The 18,124-nt window shown below is 39.5% G+C and overlaps 1 protein-coding gene across 3 annotated transcripts in view; it reads right to left on the bottom strand.

Annotated features, from left to right (window-relative positions):
• The window catches only part of LOC111233432 (glycerophosphodiester phosphodiesterase domain-containing protein 5-like), a 43,999-nt gene that overhangs the window by 9,233 nt on the left and 16,642 nt on the right, over positions 1 to 18,124 (bottom strand). For all 3 annotated transcript variants that reach the window (XR_002665604.1, XM_022761243.1, XM_022761242.1), the window contains exons 2-9: positions 17,846 to 18,025; positions 6,864 to 6,967; positions 4,974 to 5,067; positions 4,703 to 4,762; positions 4,141 to 4,239; positions 3,198 to 3,291; positions 1,914 to 2,059; positions 603 to 685 (exon numbers count right to left, since the gene is read on the bottom strand). Coding sequence is in view for 2 of the 3 variants with exons in the window: in XM_022761243.1 (XP_022616964.1) it covers positions 603 to 685; positions 1,914 to 2,059; positions 3,198 to 3,291; positions 4,141 to 4,239; positions 4,703 to 4,762; positions 4,974 to 5,067; positions 6,864 to 6,967; positions 17,846 to 17,962 (797 nt within the window). In the remaining variant the exon portion in view is untranslated. The remainder of the gene's footprint in view (positions 1 to 602; positions 686 to 1,913; positions 2,060 to 3,197; positions 3,292 to 4,140; positions 4,240 to 4,702; positions 4,763 to 4,973; positions 5,068 to 6,863; positions 6,968 to 17,845; positions 18,026 to 18,124) is intronic.

Here is an 18,124-nt window from a genome sequence, read left to right on the forward strand (position 1 = left end):
ACCGGAAACACACAAACACAAACACACAACCTGCACCAACTCAGAAACACTCCCCACTTAACACAATAACTCATCCTCTATCACTGGACACATGCATGAGTAAACATGTACACCCACTATTAATCATCACCATGGCCGCTACAGCATCCATCCTCCCCAACTCCTCTTTCCTCCTCCAAGTGAGTCTTGCTGGGCTCAGCCTGTCATCTCCCATTGTGTTGGTGATGTCATGCCTCCATCTACTGACTGCTGATACACTGATCTGCTGTTGCATCACTCGAGCCTGTTCAGTGCTAGTGTCCTGTGGCTGTTGCTGTTAATATCCCGATTGTGTGTTGAGTTACCCATTTAGTAGTAATAAAATATAAAATATAAATAATATATAACATATAAATAATATATAATTGCTAGTTTATCTTTTTCCCTTGGTTGGTTATTTGTCATCCAGTGTGAGCTCGCCCTGGTACTGGTATTCAGATGTTTTGGGGAAACAAGTGTTGAAAAGATTAAATAACTCTTCATTTGTTTGGCTATGTCATTCCTTTGTATTGATTGCGCGCGTGCGTGCGTGTGTGTGTGTGTGTGTGTGTGTGTGTGTGTACCTGATAGCAACATCAGCTTCCAACCCTGTGACGTTCATCTGTAGAGCTCGCTGGAAGGACCACAGCGTGTTCTCTGGAGCAAGCTGGAAACACACACACCCTTGAATGTAATCCTGTAACAATGGCTTAATAGGTGACTTTACCGTAGGTCCTACTACTGAGAAAAAACATGACAGACGAGGTTATTTTACATCAAGTAAAAAAATATCCTCATTAATGCGATTTATCACAGACGTGACTCATTTCTCTGAACACAAAGGAATGTTGTAAAATGGGCAGTGCTCTCTTCCATTATTTAACTCTTTAAGTCAAGGTTATGATCAATACCACACCAATAGGTTATGCATCACTTATTCAATCTTCCTGTGAGACGCTGCGAGTAAAGCTGGGAACCACAGGATAGGAATGATGCTATAATCAATACAGCGTCTGACTGGGAAACTGAGCCAAGTCATGTGATTTTTTTTTTTTTTTTTTTTTTTTTTTTTTTTTTTTCCAGTGGGAGTTTCTTACAGCCCCACCGAGCCACTCCTAATTTTAGATTCCTCTGTGAGGATCGATCGCTTTACGCAAATACCACAAAAATGCAGGGTGTGTTTTTGAGCATGTGAGTAACTGTAATGAAAAACAAGAAATTCCTTTTCCTTCGAAGGATTGCACAACACTCAGCAGTTTATTGTGCCAAGTCCGTAAATCCTTCTGCAGGTAACGTTTGGAAGCGATAAAATTAATCCAAGCACATAAATCAAACATAAAAAAATGAAAATGTGCTTTGATATGCATGAGCCATATTAATGTGACCTTCTGACGCATACTTAACCCAGAGGCTCTTGTACACACTGTAGTGGAGTCTAAAATCTGATCTGTGAGCGAGATGCTGTAGCTGAAAAGGTGAAGGGACCAGAAACAATTCTCTTTCACATCAAGCTGCAAATGTAACAGTTGTCTGTGCATGTCTTTGTGTTTGCCAGGCAGAGAATATATCCCTGCCATACATGAGGCAGCGAGAGCTCCAGGCTCTGACTGCGCAATGTTTGTGGACTATTTTCAGTTGCGGGACCACAAGGTCATTAATAGACTAGAATAGCCCTGGGAAGAGCAGGAGAAGAGAAATGAATGAAAAACAAGGTGGACAAATTTTCCTCTCCCTTCTCCAAAAAAGAATCGAGTGGTCTTTGACACTCTGGTTTATGGTTAAATTGTCTGTGAAGCAAATATCAGGTAGCTCAAAATGTACGGCAATGTAAAAGCAAAAGTCGCCCGTTTTATTTCCCCACATTCTGATTCAATGATAGAGGTCAGCTGACTTACCATGGGGGCTCCCTGGTGACCAATAACATCAGGACGTGGTTTGAGGCTAGTGGGCTCCATGATGCAGGGGGAGGTGATGTAGAGGGGCATCACATAGAGTCCCAGTAACACACTGAGATACAGCAGCACGACCACCACCTGGAACACTGGGACAAAACAGATGATTTCTTTTGTTGTGTCTGATATGAAGATATGATTATAGATTTGGGGGGGGGGGGGGGACTCGCTGTCCAAAATCTGCCTAGTGGCACCTTTGATGCTCACTAATTAACATGTCATAACTCGTTTGTTTTCAGGGAGTTATGTACCAGATTTTGTTACTCTCAACAAGAAAGCAAATAAGCGCATTTCCCAAATTGTCAAACCATTCCTTTAAATGTTACAAATAATACACATCCAAATTTGAAATTGCATACAATTTGGGATGGGATGTGCTTTTGGCAAATAATTGCCTTGGTCAAGTTTATTTCTATGCCAAGCTCCCTTAGTAAACATCTTCAGCATGGACATAAATAAGCTAATTAAAGCCACAGCACTGACCGTCATGGGAAAACATTTTGATTTGTAACCAAGAGAACATTTATGTGACATCTAGGACTCTCGTTCAGTTTTCAAAGAGAAGTGTGACGGAAGTAGCTGCTGTGAATGTGGGTGATGTTTCCCCTGCATACACCTCAGTTTAAGTGAGCGATGAAGGCTGTAAATGTGGACACAAACACACACACTCATGGGGGAATGTATTTGTTTCAAGGTCACCTGAGTAGACAACTCTTGTTATGCACATGAGATTCACAGCCCCCCCCCCCCCTACTGTCTCTCCCAGTAGAAGGTAGAAACTGTCATGTCCAAAAGACAGTTATATAACTCATTGGAGGGTTAACAATGTACAGGACTGACATGACATTTACAATAAATACTACTGATATATGGCTATAATTTCTCCAGTGGACAGTAAATGGCATATAAATGACACCAACTATTCACACCTGTTCTTTTCTACAGACACCATTAGTGGTGAGAGTTAAAACACACACACAGTGCTGCTAATCTCAAGAAAGAGACCCATACTTGAGGAGAAAACAATCCAAGGTGTCCTGGCTGGAAAACATCACATGAGCCCGTAGGAATGTTCGTTATCTCCGACACCCTGGGTGGAGGTCCTGGCCTCTGTCTACATAGTGTTAATCATTCACCACTCTTCCTGTAACTCTGTGTGTGTGTGTGAGACAGACTGTTACATCAGGTAACAGTAACTCGTATTCTGTGTTACAAACTTAAACGTACTTGTTTTTTCTGCACGGGCGACCTGTCCAGCCACAATCCACGACAGTGCTGTGACCGCAGCAAGAGCCCCGATATGAAGGAACGGACCTGTAGCCTGGGCAGTGATGTGACACGGTGGAGAGGATGAAGGCAAGAGATGAAAAAAAGAAAGAAGATATAGAAGACAAAGGGGAAAGAGAGAGAGAGAAGGGAGGGAGAATCAGGGTTAAAGAGAGATGACAAAGAGAAACAAAGATAAAGACGACAGACAGGCATGGAATTACAGACATTATCTAGGGTTAAGACACTGGTAGCACTATTCAGGGATAATAGCTATCATTTGCAGAGGCATTCAATTTTAATTGCACTTTAGCAGACTTCAAATCACACATTCCTGGTGGTGCAATAATCTCACAGGGACACACTAATTATGCACTTCTCACAACTCCTTGCATATTGTTTAGCTGCTAATTTTTACCAGGATAAATGCAGACTGAGTGTGGTGTCACTACAGTGTATGAGGTGTATTACACTTTGTTCTATATGGAAATGAAAAGAGGTACTCAGAGTTTTTAAACAGTCGGTCCTGGATGCAAAAGTGGTCGCAGCTCATTTATTTTATCCAGTGCTCACAAACCAAGTGTATGTTGTTATGTAGAAATAACAGTCTGCTTCCATTCCATGTGTCACAAGACTCAGTTTTGTACTAAAACTTGTCATTAAGAGTGATGTCAGAGCCCCCTTGGTAGCTGAACAGAACATGCCACATAACCACAACATCCATGGTTTGCTTCCTGCCTGGGGCTTTTGCTGCATGTCAGACCCCTGTCTCTCCTTCCCTTTGTTTTCTGTCTGTCTCTTGACTATCAAATTATTTTAAATTTTAAATATTAATCTTAAAAAATAAATGATGTCAAGCCATCAAAAACAGCTTTGAAGCTTTCCTGTGTTCAAGTCTGCTGACCTGCAGGGAGATAGGGATGACATCCCACTCTTGTCCCCATGTTTGATTGACAGATATCACCCCAATGATGGTGGTGAGCAGAGCAGCAGTCACTCCTATCTGTGTGGACAGAGAGAGAAAGATGCAGAAAATCAGAGAGGCTGTCACTTTGGATACATACATACACGCACGCACACATAAACACACACACCACAGAGTAACCCTGAATAGCTCCCAGCCCTTTCACACCTCAAGCAGTGTTTGGTCCGTGTGTTTGGTTTGCTGATCGTATTCTCAAGCAGGTCATTTACTGGGCTTTCACAAGCCTCCTGGGACAACATGATCCCAACTGTGAGTTCAGGACAAGTTCAGCTGATTGGCTATGAATGGACACAGACGCAAGCACTAAGCAAACAGGTAAGTGTAAATACACAACTGCCAACACACATACACACACCAGGAGAAAAAAAAAAAGATAGATATAAAAAACCTCACCCACCTCTTTCTACCTTCCAAGTTTTCACCACCCACACACACTCACACAAACACAGTCACTCACTTGGTCTCACATTTGGCACCTTACCTTATGGAGCCAGTGTAAATTTAATTGTTGCCCAAGCGCAATGTGGCAAAGCGCCAAAACCTGAAAAAAAAGAGGAAAAAAACAAACAAACAAGAGACATGCAAATAAGAGTCCAACTTTCAAAAACAAGTCTGCTGCCTCACAGATCTTAACTTGCTCAGCTTCAACATGTGACTACTTTTTTCTTGACATATACACAAATAAAAAGCTGCCTGAACAAGAGCACAACATGTTTAGCACGTCCTTAGTGAATATTTGACGTGGGACTGACCATTAAAAATGCAATATAGGTGAAGCCAGCAGCGGTGGTGGCCAGGATGGGAACAGTGCCATCGCTCCACACCCCAGAGCGGTTGTAGAGGAACCTGCCGGAACAAGAGAGGGAGTGGTGTTGGTGTTTTTCAACATTTGAGAGCTCACCTGCATTTTATCATCACTGATATGACGGCTCGGCAGAACTGAATTTATGTGTGTAGGTTTTTGTATTACCTTTTAAAATAATAATCTGTCATTTTGAATTCCTTTCAAACAAAACTGTAAATGCCTTACAAGTTTTACTTAATTTTTTATAATGGATGACATTTCATTACAGTAACAGTAACAGCCTGCAAAAGTCTTATTTGCAAACTTCCTTTCACAACTTTACAGCATTATCAGTTTGCAATGGATCTGCAAGACGGGTACAGTTAAAAAACTAGGACATATATTGTACAAAATAAAAGCCAACTGGTGCTACAAAGGCCTTTGACTTACAGGCAGACACTCATCAAGTATCCTTGAGCTTAATGCTTTATTCTTGCAATAAAACTAAAACGGACACAACAAACACAGCAGCCCAGGTGACAGCAGACACTATTGTTGGGTTATAGGGAGAACTCAGACCAAAGAGATTATGTGATTGTTATTATAAATGGATGGGTGGCAAATTATTGACAGCTGGTTTCTGTCTTGTGGAGGAGCTGCATTGTGGGAGACAGACGGTAAAAGTAACAATAAGAGTATTCAGCACTTGTTACTTGTTTTGTTATGAAAAGGTTGACAACTGCAGAGCAAAGTGTATAAGTGTGCGTGTCTGTGTGTGTGTGTGTGTGTGTGTGTGTGTGTGTGTGTGTGTGTGTGTGTGTGTGTGGGGTGTTTGACATGGCAGCAAGGGCCTATAGCACTAATTACATTCAAAGCCTTATCAGTGATTCCAGTGGCACAGAGCCACAGCAGGGTCACTTAGCGCTGATGCTCCTAGCCCTTTGTGAATACATTTATACTGCAGATGGACTGGGACACTCCCTGCTGCTAAATCACTAGAACACACAAGGGCAGGATCATCTCTCTGATTATCTGTGGGACCCACATAAAAAACAGGAAATTTGTCCACTTCCTATTAAAAAGGAATGGCAAATGTCTGCCCACCAAAACTGACATCCAGAGATAAAAAAGAAAACACAATAGTGAGATTGCTGATAAAACTGGACTGGGGTGGCTGTTTGGGGAAAAGAAAAAAAAAAAAGGAATGGAGAATATACACACAGCAAAAGATGTGAGGCAAAAGGCAATTTAAAAAAGGTGAAATGTAGGGGAAATGAGAAGTGGGATATAACAGAAAAAACTACAGTGGGAAAGGGATGTGACAGGAGGTAATGGAAGGCAATGGATGATAATAAAAGGAAAAGGTGACATTGTAGAGGTCCTTGAGAGCAGGAGGAGAGGGGGAGGGGAGAGACAGTTCACAAGAAAGACCAGTGTGTTGTATGTGACATTATGGGACACAGCAGTAACCATTTTGTACTATAGCACTTACAAAAACACATATTGCTTTATGGAAAATCGTATGTGGCATTTTGAAAACAGATTAATCTTACTTGTGGTACCTTACAGTATAATGTTTTCAGTCACACAAATTAGTTTTTACACCAATGTGGCACAGGGGCTGAGTGATGTACAGTACAGGAAATGTTTGGCAAGCTATCGCTCTGTTATATAATGGTGTAATCTGTGGAGGGCTGGGCAGTCTCTACTCAGACACAGATTAAGCAGATGATTTAGGAAATCAACAAGCCGACAAGCACGGATAGAATCTATTTACAGCCAAAACAATATGGTGACAGGCATCTAGCCCAAAGTTTTGACATGACAACACGCACAGTCAGTTTGGATGTGTACTCACCAGTTGAATTCGTTGTAGTCATTATGAGCCTCCCACCAGAAGTAGAACCAGACCAGCAGCAGACAGAAGGTAAAAAGGAGGATGAGGGACCACAGCAGCTCCCACTGCAAACACACAGATATATACAAACACAATCGATTATTTATGTGTCTCCACTATATTTAATTGAGAGAGAAACAAGACTTAAGCTCATTAGATAATGATAATACTCAAAGTATATCCTTTGAGTTAAAAGTTTCCTGAATGGGAAAGTGTGTCCAAACCTTTGACCGGTACTGTACATACTATTATTTTTTATTCAAAACCCTCCCACACACGTACAGTGTAAACTTATTGCACTGACAAGCACAACTTCATCTTTTCAGAGACCAGCAGAGTTCATTACAAGTAAACTTTCTACAAACTTATCTACTTTGGTCACATGGTGCCAACCTGGCTGCTGACCTTTGCAGAGAGTATTCCCTCATACACTTTGCTCATTATCAAGGAATTACTTTTAATAACTTCACACGTAAGCTGACTAATTACTGTCCTCGTCTGTCATGCACTCTTGTACCCTGGCAAATATTAAACTGGCTACATCTTCAGAAATGGACAGACAGAAACACACACCGAGGCCGTGCTCGAGAAGGTATGTGCGTAATGACAGACATTTCTATCTTCTTCAGTGCACTTTAAATCCATCTACACATTTGACCCAGACAAGAACCTTTCGAGCTTTTTGGTGAAGCACAGAAAAGTGCTCATTATTTAAAGACGACTCAGTGCACTCAAGAGAACCTGAGCAGCAGCCGTGCTGGTGACAACCCTTTAGTTACCATGTACACATACAATGTTAACAGAATAACATCTCTTGGTTAAAGAGCAGGATTTTACCAGCTGTGAACACATGAAGTGAACAGGTATGAAAAGATAACACACATATCTTGATAACAATGTTAGATAAAAGGAGTATTCAGGCTTGCTCAGAAAACCTCATCTTTAGACAATGTTATACAGTAGGTCAACTGTAATAGTGTCGTCATTACAGAGGTCAAATGTTTAGCATGTATCTATGAAGGCCAAAAACATTTGGCAAAATATGTGCATACATTTGCATAAACAGAAATGGCGTATTTTCATTATATCAATATAGTGTTTAGCTCAAAAATCTTTTGTCAGTTATCCTATTAATTGATCAGCATTTTGATAATTGATGAATCAAAGTAGAAATATCTAACAATTACTGGTCCCAGCTCCTCAAATGTGAGGATTTGCTTTGTATGTTCTAAATGTGCAAATTGAATATCTTTGGACTGGTGGTCACTTTTTTTTTTTTTAAACGAGAAAAAACAATAGATTAATCCATATTTGTTAACTGCTGCCTAATTATGTCAAATCACCTATATGTGTGTGCATTATCTACACCGTAGTGTCGCGGTAAAGACTCAGTTAAACAGTCACCTTGAATGCACCATTGTTGTGTGTGTGTGCCAAGGATCAGATTATTATCACCTGGACCTGCTGATGCGACACACAAGTGAGACAGCCTGCCTGACCTGTTTATATCTGGCCTCATTCTCACTTTGTTTTGTTGACTAAATACAAAAGTTTTTCAAATGTTTAATATGGACTTAATGTTTTCAAATCATAAATAAAGTCCACTATCCGAAGCTCGTTTTAAGAGCTTTCCCACGCCTCACAATTCAGACGTGGATCAGACTAATTGTGGGAAATCATGATGTTATAAAGATGCATCATCTAATTTATGGGCATGGTTTTATGGCATGACTGATCAGTTGTTGATTCAATACTCTCTCATATTTGGATATGGCATTTAAAGTACATTTCAGAAGTGTACGAAAAAAACTTCATTATGTAAGAAGAGTAATATGGGCACCATCCAAATAATAACAGGCTGCTAATGGTGTGTCTTTACAACAAGGAACAAGGAAATGACTGAGGACAAATGAAGGAGGACAACAAATCAATCCCAGTAGCAGAAAGGTTGCCAGGGTCTCTGTGACAGGCAGCTCTGCTCATTGATGACAGAGAACCGACCCTGGTTCCCATGGTCCGTAATGACTACCTGGAAACACCTGGGAAATCCGACCTTGCTCCTGAGAGGTGACATTGTTCAACCCCCCCCCATTCCCTCACTCCTCCACCCCCTCCTCCCCCCTGGATTATGATGGATGCGACCTGATAGTCCCCTGAGAGAACTGTGATGGTGCGGTGAAATTGTTGTTGTGGTTAATTTGATCATCTAATAAACTGTCTCATATGTCATTTCAGAGATCTAATTCTACAGATGGAATTTTATTATTCATCATTAACTTACACAACTATAGTGGCCTGAATATGACAATAAGGCAACTGTTATCGATGGATGAATCTAAATCTGTTTGTAGGAGAGAAAACCTTGTGTTTCAACCACAATATAGTACGTACAGTACAGTGTATTAGTACAGCTCTCTGGTCTTGTGGTGTGGATATTTTGGATGGTTTATTTAACTTACTAAAGGTTCCGGCTTTTAGTTTTAATGTATCAAAATCCGAGATTAAAAAAAAAAGCTCAAAAGAAAACCTGACATTTCTCAGTTACTGATGATTTAAACACCCCGTTGGGCCTGATGTTCTCTCTTCCTGTTTCCCAGCCAACTCAGCAGCAGAGCTTGTCTAGCCTGACATGACTTGGCCTGCCCTGGTGATACCACATTAACATTCTGCATGGCTGGCATTTTATTTGGGCGCAACACCCCATGGCACAGACTGATAGTGCGGCAACAGGAATCTATCAGAAAATCACAACCTCTGACAATTAGACTGTTGCTGAAGTGCAGTGTGTGCTAACGGTCATCCATGCTTTGTTCTGATAATTACTCTGACTTGTGTTACGCTGTTCACCCCTTGGAGAAATCATAGAAGACAAAGAGGACAAAGCTCTCCTTGGGAAAATTCAGAGCTATTGAATTAGCTTTAATTCAAATCAAATTATGTAGATGAAGTGTAATTAAAAATATTAGAATGACTTTTCAAAATCATCAATGACCCTTTTTGTAGCTGTTCTGAGAAACGCAGTTTAAACAGCTACAATAGTCAATATTAAAGGTATTTAAAAAATAGCATACTAATTTGCTTCCTAACCTGTAAATTTGGAAAAGGATGGAAATCACAGACTTAGTCTTATAGAACACACTTCTCTGCTGAAAATAAAGTAGTAAATGGATCAAGGCAAATGTCATGTAAACACTCATTAAAACACAAAAAAAGGAAAATCCATAAAATCCTTCATTTACACTTTGCCTGTTTGCATCAGGAATTTATGTACGAATGATTTACAGCACTTTCCAGTTACTATAAAGTATATATCGTTGCTGACTCACCACTGCGTCAGAGGAAAGTGCGTCAGTGATTGAACATTCTTGGAAAACAAGAAGGGGAAAGAAGCAGAAAAAGTTGGCCCTTTTTCAGAAATGGGTATTGAGCCACTTTAATAGTAAACTAACTTTACAGGAGCTGTGGACCACCATAGCACAGGACAGAAGAGCAACACTGCAATAACAGTCAACACCTTACCTTTCTGTTTCCCTTAGTGGCTTTCCGCTTGATTTTTCTTTCTATTTATTTGTCTCGACTTTCAATGGCTCACAGCAGGTCTGGTACAGTGGATTACAACAGAAACAGCCAATAACATATTTATTAGATATGGTCATTGGATTGTTTTTATCCGTCTAAAATAATAATCTTGTAAAGTTTAGTTTAAAATGTCTGACTTAATTCTCGGAGACCTTTTTGATACATCGCTGATCTTCTTGTTGAGCTGACACCATCAAGCTATCTGCAGCCCTGATGGTCATTTATCATAAGCATAGTAAATATCCTTGTCTTGTGTCTGGTGAAGGTCATTTGGGGTGTTATGGGGTGAAGTTTACTATACCAATTTACTGTAGAAGGTTAGTGAACAGAGATATACTGTATGCTAAAGTGACACTTTTATGCAGATTTGCTGGCGTTTGTTTCTGTGTGGTTCTTTGGAACAGCCACCATCAAACCAGGAAAATGAGCCATGCACAGAACATGGTCAAATTAAAGGTCACAGTAGCTTTAAGCATCACTCCATAATGTTGATTTTATAAAAGGGTAAAGAGGTTTTCTGCCATTCATTTGCCCTGTTTTTCCTATGTGCACAACTCCTATTGATAATGCCAGCATGACTGAACGATCCGTGTGCTCTCTCTTTTCCCTCCATGAATGCCTCAATATGTCAAACAGGATCTAGGCAACAATTAAAGTGTCGTATCCACAAAAGGGTTATTACTCATGCTCAGCTGCTGCTCTTCTGCACAGTACATGCATGCATGGGCATGCTCGCTTACTTAGATTCACATAAGAAATGTAATACTATTTAAACAAAGCATATGGCTTTGTAATGTCATGTAATACTATCTATTCTGATTTGCATCCGATTTGCAAGTCAAACTGGAGCCATTATGGAACCAGGATGTAATGTTCTTGAAAAGCTATTAAAAATAAATAAATAAATACACACATACATACATACATTCACACACCAAAGACAGTCATTCTGCAGATTCACAAGTTAAGTTGTGTATCACTGTGTATACATTAAATAAATTATGAATAAATTATAAATACATTTTCTTCAAGCTATCAAACCTACAAATACAGCTACAACACACAAGCCTTCTGTGCTCAATTCTGACCCCCTTAACAGCAACGCACAGGGAAAGAAAACAGCCTGACAGCCTATAAATCATACAGGCAGGCATATGGATTACTAGTATAATAATAACTGCACACATTTCTAACACAGCATTCTTTTGTAGAACTACAGCATAAACTCCAATGTAATGTCAAGCTGTCCTTGTATCATGTACAGTATGCCACCGTGTGCAGTGAAAGTTGGCAGCACTTGTCTACAACAATATAACAAGGACAATTTCACAACACGTTGTGTGCTCAGATGATTATGTGTCTCTGGCTGTGATAAAACTCTGGGAATTGTAGTTTTTGTGGGTTACAGTACTGACAAATAAGTCATCAGAAGACAAATACAGACTACTACTACAACACCTCTACTGTACTGACAAACACTAAGAGATGCTGAAAATGTCTGTAGAAGCATAATAAATAAGCTTGGAGAACATGTAAATACAACCCATTTATTATTATTTACTAGTGTGTTATCTATTCACATTTTCCAGCTATACTAGTATGTTTTGACAGCTAATATTAAGGTTTCCTCTACCAAAATACACACACTCAACATTCAGCATATACACATCCTAAATTGCATTTATTAGATGATTTCTGGTCAGATCAACAACTATATAGTTAACACACAATTAAATTATGTATTCAATTAGGCATGGCAGCTTGGCTCAGTATGCTGTCATCTAACATGCCAACGCTGTGCACAGAAAATATGGTGTGGGAGGGTCCTGAATGAACTTGTTGTCAAAGATGAATATAGTCAGATACAAACCAACACAAACATGTTGCTTTGTGTGAATGAACTTGTAAGCTAATGTAAATGTGGGAGAGGAAGCAGAAAACAAGGCAAAGCTGCTATAGCTACTAATTCATGCCTCTCTCTCTCTCTCTCTCTCTCTCTCTCTCTCTGCCTCTATCTTCACTAGACTTAACACCTCGGTCCCTTGTCACATTCCTGAGCATATCCCGATAAGTCCCTGGCATTTCACACTGGGTGTGCACTGCTTTATATTGCGGCTATACCACCAGAGAAATGCACCAGATGTAAAAGTGTCTGCAAAAATACACAGGAGGTCCTGAAAAATGAAAAATATAACAAACAATACTGAACTGAACCTCCTTTTTACTCCATATTTTTAGACATATTCCCCCACTATGCTAAAATGAATAGATACATATAATACTGTCAATGTATTGACACCTTGTTCATTTTCTAACATTTAACTTCAAAACATCATCAGGAAATCATGCTACATGCATCACAAAGCTCAACAGCCACATATGAAGTACCTTGGGGCTTTTGTAATCACAGCAGATAAAATAAATACGTCAATCAGTGACCATCTTAGTCAGCGCTTAGGTGTTAACAACTGGCTGATTTTAGATTCAACATAGTTTGTGAAGTTGACAACCTGCTGTGTACTGAGAATATAGGGAAGGTACAAATAAATCCTTCATCTTTCAAGGCCTCTGTTTCTCTCTCTGGAACATGCGAGTGTTTACTGCTTGACATCAGCAGACCACAATCTCTACTGTCAAAAAGACAAGATCAATCACTAATCATTAGTAACCGTTTCATATTATTGTCAGAGAAGCACAAGGCTAAAACTAATGATTATTTTCTTTATCTATTAATCTGCTGATTATTTTCTTGATTAATCTATTAACAGTTTTGTCTACAAAACGTCAGAATATAGTAAAAGAAAAAAACCTGATCATAATTTTCTAAAGCCCATGTTGACGTCTTTAAATCCTGTTTTGTCTGAGCCTCTAACCAACACTTCAGTTCACCATCGCATAAGACAAAGACAATAAACTGATTAACTGATTAACGAAAAGTTGCTGCTTACTTTGCTGTTGATTGACTAATCAATTAATCAACTAATTCTTTCAGCTCTAGTGAGGTACACAACATACAGGAGTGTGATGAAAAATCAAGGGTGTTATGGACGCCTGATTTTTTGAAGCGTTTTTTAATTTACACCACATCGTTAAAATTAAAGTAATTAAATAAACTGGATAAACTATCAAAGTAACAAATAAAAGTGTGGTTTTACTGTACATATTAAGTCTGGCTAATTAAACCACATCAACAAATATCACAGAACAGTAAAAATATACTGTAGGTTTGCAGAAACAGATGAATGGTTTTAATTTCCAGCCTTAATGATTTTTATTTATTTTTTTTGTTCTTTTGTGTAAAGGGACTGGGGATTAGTACAAATCATTACTGGGTACACAAACTAATCTAGATGTTTTCAATTAGAAACACAAATCAAACAATAATCACACAGAGAGCAATGATCCACCTACATGAGGGATGCAGTTACTCTGCTCCAACCAGAGAGCTGACAGTGAACATAGCCATCAAGTTTATTCTAGCTGTTAACATCACAACTAAGCAAAACACTGTTACTTAACTTTTAACTTAAAATCACAGACTACATCGTGTTCAAGGAAATGAATGAAAACAGGGAGAATACGTCTTCATTCACCAAATTATTTTAGCTTGACCATGCCTGACAGTCTTTTTTCCCCAGCATACTGTGACAGTTTTACTACATCAGAACGACTCACTCATTAAAAATCTATGACTGATTCACAAACACATCTTGACTCATGGCTTCTGACAGTGAATATTTACTGTGATGATGAACTGTCATTGTCAGGGTGGAGAGAGTGGGAAACTGCGTTGAACACAGAGAGAACAAGGTTTTTCCCATGTATTTCAGGAACAAACCCTATTGTAAATATCTACCCATCCATCCATTATCTAGGGGCTAACATATAGAGACAAACAAGCATTCACACTCTCATTCACACCTATGAACACTCTTTAAAGTTGCCAGTTTACCTATTATGCATGTTTCTGGAGTGTGGAAGGAAGCCGGTGTAGCCGGAGAGAACCCACGCAGGCACAAGGAGAACATGCAAACTCCTATTGTAAATATGTTGTGGATATATGATTTATGGTTTTATTAAGCGCATAAATCTAAATACCGAGCTTCAGTTAAAAAGAGAGGACTTTTATTGAAAGAATATAATCCAATCTCTTTTCTTTTTTGACACTTTGACACAAACTGATACAACAGGGAGTCGTCCCACCCTGTTACTTGCTACGCCAAAATCCCTATGATTACTGTGACCATTTTCTACATTAAACACATCACTAACCATCACACCCTCATCACTGAATCACCTCACATCTGATATATTGAAGCTCATGACCTTTCAGTCTGACAGCTAGTGGGAAAATGAGAGGACAAGTATGTGATCAGACACACAAAATGCTGGAAAATCTTTATGTCCATTAGAAATTAATACAAGTCGTTGGTCAAAAAAAAACTTAAAATCATAAAAAGATTTTTTTTTTTTTTTTTAAATAAAATATCAAATTTCAGGGGATAGAGGAGGGAGTCATTTAACAAGAACATATCTTCAAATTTTGAATACTGCTCATTTGATTTCATATTCTCCTGCCGTTTAAACTGCTGCTACACAACGTCAATGAAACGACAATACAGCACTTTGTGGAGTCACCACCACCCCTGCTACCAAGTAAGTGTAACTGCTGGTTCTAAGTAACGACGTTGTCTGTCTTGTCCAATACTTCACAGTCCAGAGCAAATGAAGACCCAAAGATCACTGACAAATGATGCCAGAGCAGCTTTGTTTCTATTTTTGAGGCCTTTGTGTGACCGAATGGTAATGAGTGGCTAAATGGAAATACTTTCAATTATTACTGAGAGGCCAGATCGGCTTGCACTGCATGACGTGGGCTGTCTTCCTACAAAGCACCTTGAACAGACAGAAGCAGCTTCACTGAGACAGCCAGTCAGCCTGAACAGCTCATTACAGTGAACAAAGATGAAAAAGGAGAGAAACGGCACGATCTGCTTGTGGATTATGAATGAGTCTACAATTGTTTCAACATGAGATTCTCAGTTCTCACGCTTCTGTGATTCGCTCAGGTCCAGTTACATGTAGCCGATACCTGCCCTTGATTGGTCACAGTTTGTTTACTGGGTTTGTTAAAGATGCAGTCTTATATAACATCACCTTGACCTGTGCTGGGTAGCATTCCCAATGGAAATGACAGCTATCTGCTTCTAGCAAATAAAAACAGACAAATAAAATCGGATTACACATCTCTACTGACGGCGCCAGGACAAAGCCGCACTCTTAGTGGTGACTCAATCTGTTTTCAGTTCTCTCCCCTCATGATGTGAACAAGTTAAAAGAATGTTGAGGGGGGAAATATATTGAATCAACTGCAGCCTGCAGAGGGTATGTGCCAGAATGTGAGCCTCTTACACTTGGATCAAGACAAGTGCTGTCCAGCAGCACACGGTCAAAACAAAGGATGAGCACCGTTAACAAATGATGCTGACTCTGCACTATCCTGTCAGTTGGCCTGAAAGACAACCACTTGCAACAGGAAACAGAGCTACAAGGTGTCCAGTTTCCTGCAAACAAGGGGGAGGGGGGGATCAATATCTCTTTATTTAGTTCTGCTTTGCTTTTATATATGATCCAAGTGCTACCAATGATAATTCCCCTTACCTGCCTGTGTTCTGTTTAAACGTCTCATGTAAGGTTCATGTACCCTATATATTTTCTTTGGTACATCCATGCGTGTTCTGAGTGACATGAGTCTATTGTGTGTGTGTCCAAGGTTTCTGCTTGTCTACAGAATGGTATGTGGGCATAAATAAATCATCCAACCTTGTGTCTGTGCGCAAGTCTGACACACATCGTTATACGCTGTGTGTCTGACTTTGTTGCAGCAACATAACTTGTGTGTCCCTCCTAACTACAGAACAGAAGAGATTAAGGGAAAGGTCAGGACACATGGCTCATCCTGTGTAGGCTGTGATACTTAACCTGGCATGTGCCTAATACTAGAAAACATGCACTGCAATATTCTTTGGTTGGGGGTTGCATTTGACGGTTCTGGTTACACACTTCAGCTGAATTTTTGTAGCTACAAAAAGTGTTAAAATGATAAAACATTCAATAAAAAGCTGCATAATTTAAATACATAAAATATTTTAGATGCCAAATATGCAACTCTCATAACCTTTCATTATCTTGAAGTCTTCTCAGACAACAATAAATGTGACCCCTATACAGAACACAACAAACAACTTCCAGGCTCTATACTAAATATACTAATACACAGACACACACATACACAAACACACACAAATAAATAAATACTGACTATTTTAAACTAATTTAAAATTATTCCAGACTAGAAACAGTGGAGTATTTGTGATGTTATTTTGGAATGAGCCTCTAGGTGGAAAAGCTCAAGGTTACTGAATGGCGGATAGGCCAGCAAGGTCATATTTGGTCAAAGATAATTGTACTTTGTAAATCAATGTTGAAAGACAAACATCAGTGTAGGGTATTTAGAGACCATGATGTGTAAGAGCACACTGCTGTGGATGCCAAACACAGACCGTAGACTACAGCTTTCAATGGGTTTTATGTTTTTTTCCCCCTTAGTAATAGATTCAGGAAGAGTACTGTGTATCACTTCCCACACAGCCATGTTGTTATTCAGAGCTGTGAAAAGACTCACAATAATGTAACAGCTACAGTAATATCTTCTAAATTGAGCAGCTGAAAATCAAGAAGTGTAATGTGATGATTTTCTTTGGGATGTGGGGTCATTGGAACATACAAACCAGACAAGGAAAACTAAAATCTCTGTTAAAAATGAATAGCAATAGCTCTCTCAGAACAGCTGTGCAGTTATCGTGCCAACCTGATATGAGCACATGTGCACATATGAGTGTGTACATCTTATAATTATCTCATGAGATAATCAATGACAGCAAGGGGAGTCTCAACTGCTTCCTACTCTTTCTACATATCACACATCTCAAACCCTGAAAAGGGTTTTCACCACAGAGAAAAGGTTATCTACAATCTCCCAAATGACAAAGTTGAATTAATCTGTAAGATGTGGAGGATTTAGACATATGATGCTGCAAGGTCAGTCAAATGTCATTCTTTGGTGCATCAACAGATCAGCTGCTGAAGGCACACATGACTGACATGTATTCTCTAGTGACCATCCAACACATATACTCTATTTTTCACTCTGTGCAATATGTGATACTATATCAGACTACACAGCATATTCTGCCAACAGCCATATGGGTTTGTTTTTTTTTTTAAAAACACTGACAGCCAGATGTAGTGCAATTCTGATTGGTTTACTTCATCCACAAGAAAAGGTTTTCTAAGCCTCTCACCTTGGTGGTGTCATCATGGGAACGTTGATAGCGTTTCCAGCGGCAACCATAGATCCCAGTGATACATGACAAACACAGCTGGCGCTCATAGACCTGGAGGGGTTGGTGTTTCACCATGCTCCTTCAGTCAGTCCTGGTCCTGCCTCCAGAGCTCTAACATCCCACTGACTAGAAAGGATCCTGTAAGAAGATTAAAAAAAGGTTAATGTTGAAGCAAACAACATAGTCTCAAGTGTTTGGGACTACAAAGAACACATTGGGCAATCCATGGAACAATAG

This window comes from Seriola dumerili, unplaced genomic scaffold (assembly GCF_002260705.1).
Source record: "Seriola dumerili isolate Sdu_G_001 unplaced genomic scaffold, Sdu_1.0 BDQW01000391.1, whole genome shotgun sequence".
NCBI lineage: Eukaryota > Metazoa > Chordata > Actinopteri > Carangiformes > Carangidae > Seriola > Seriola dumerili.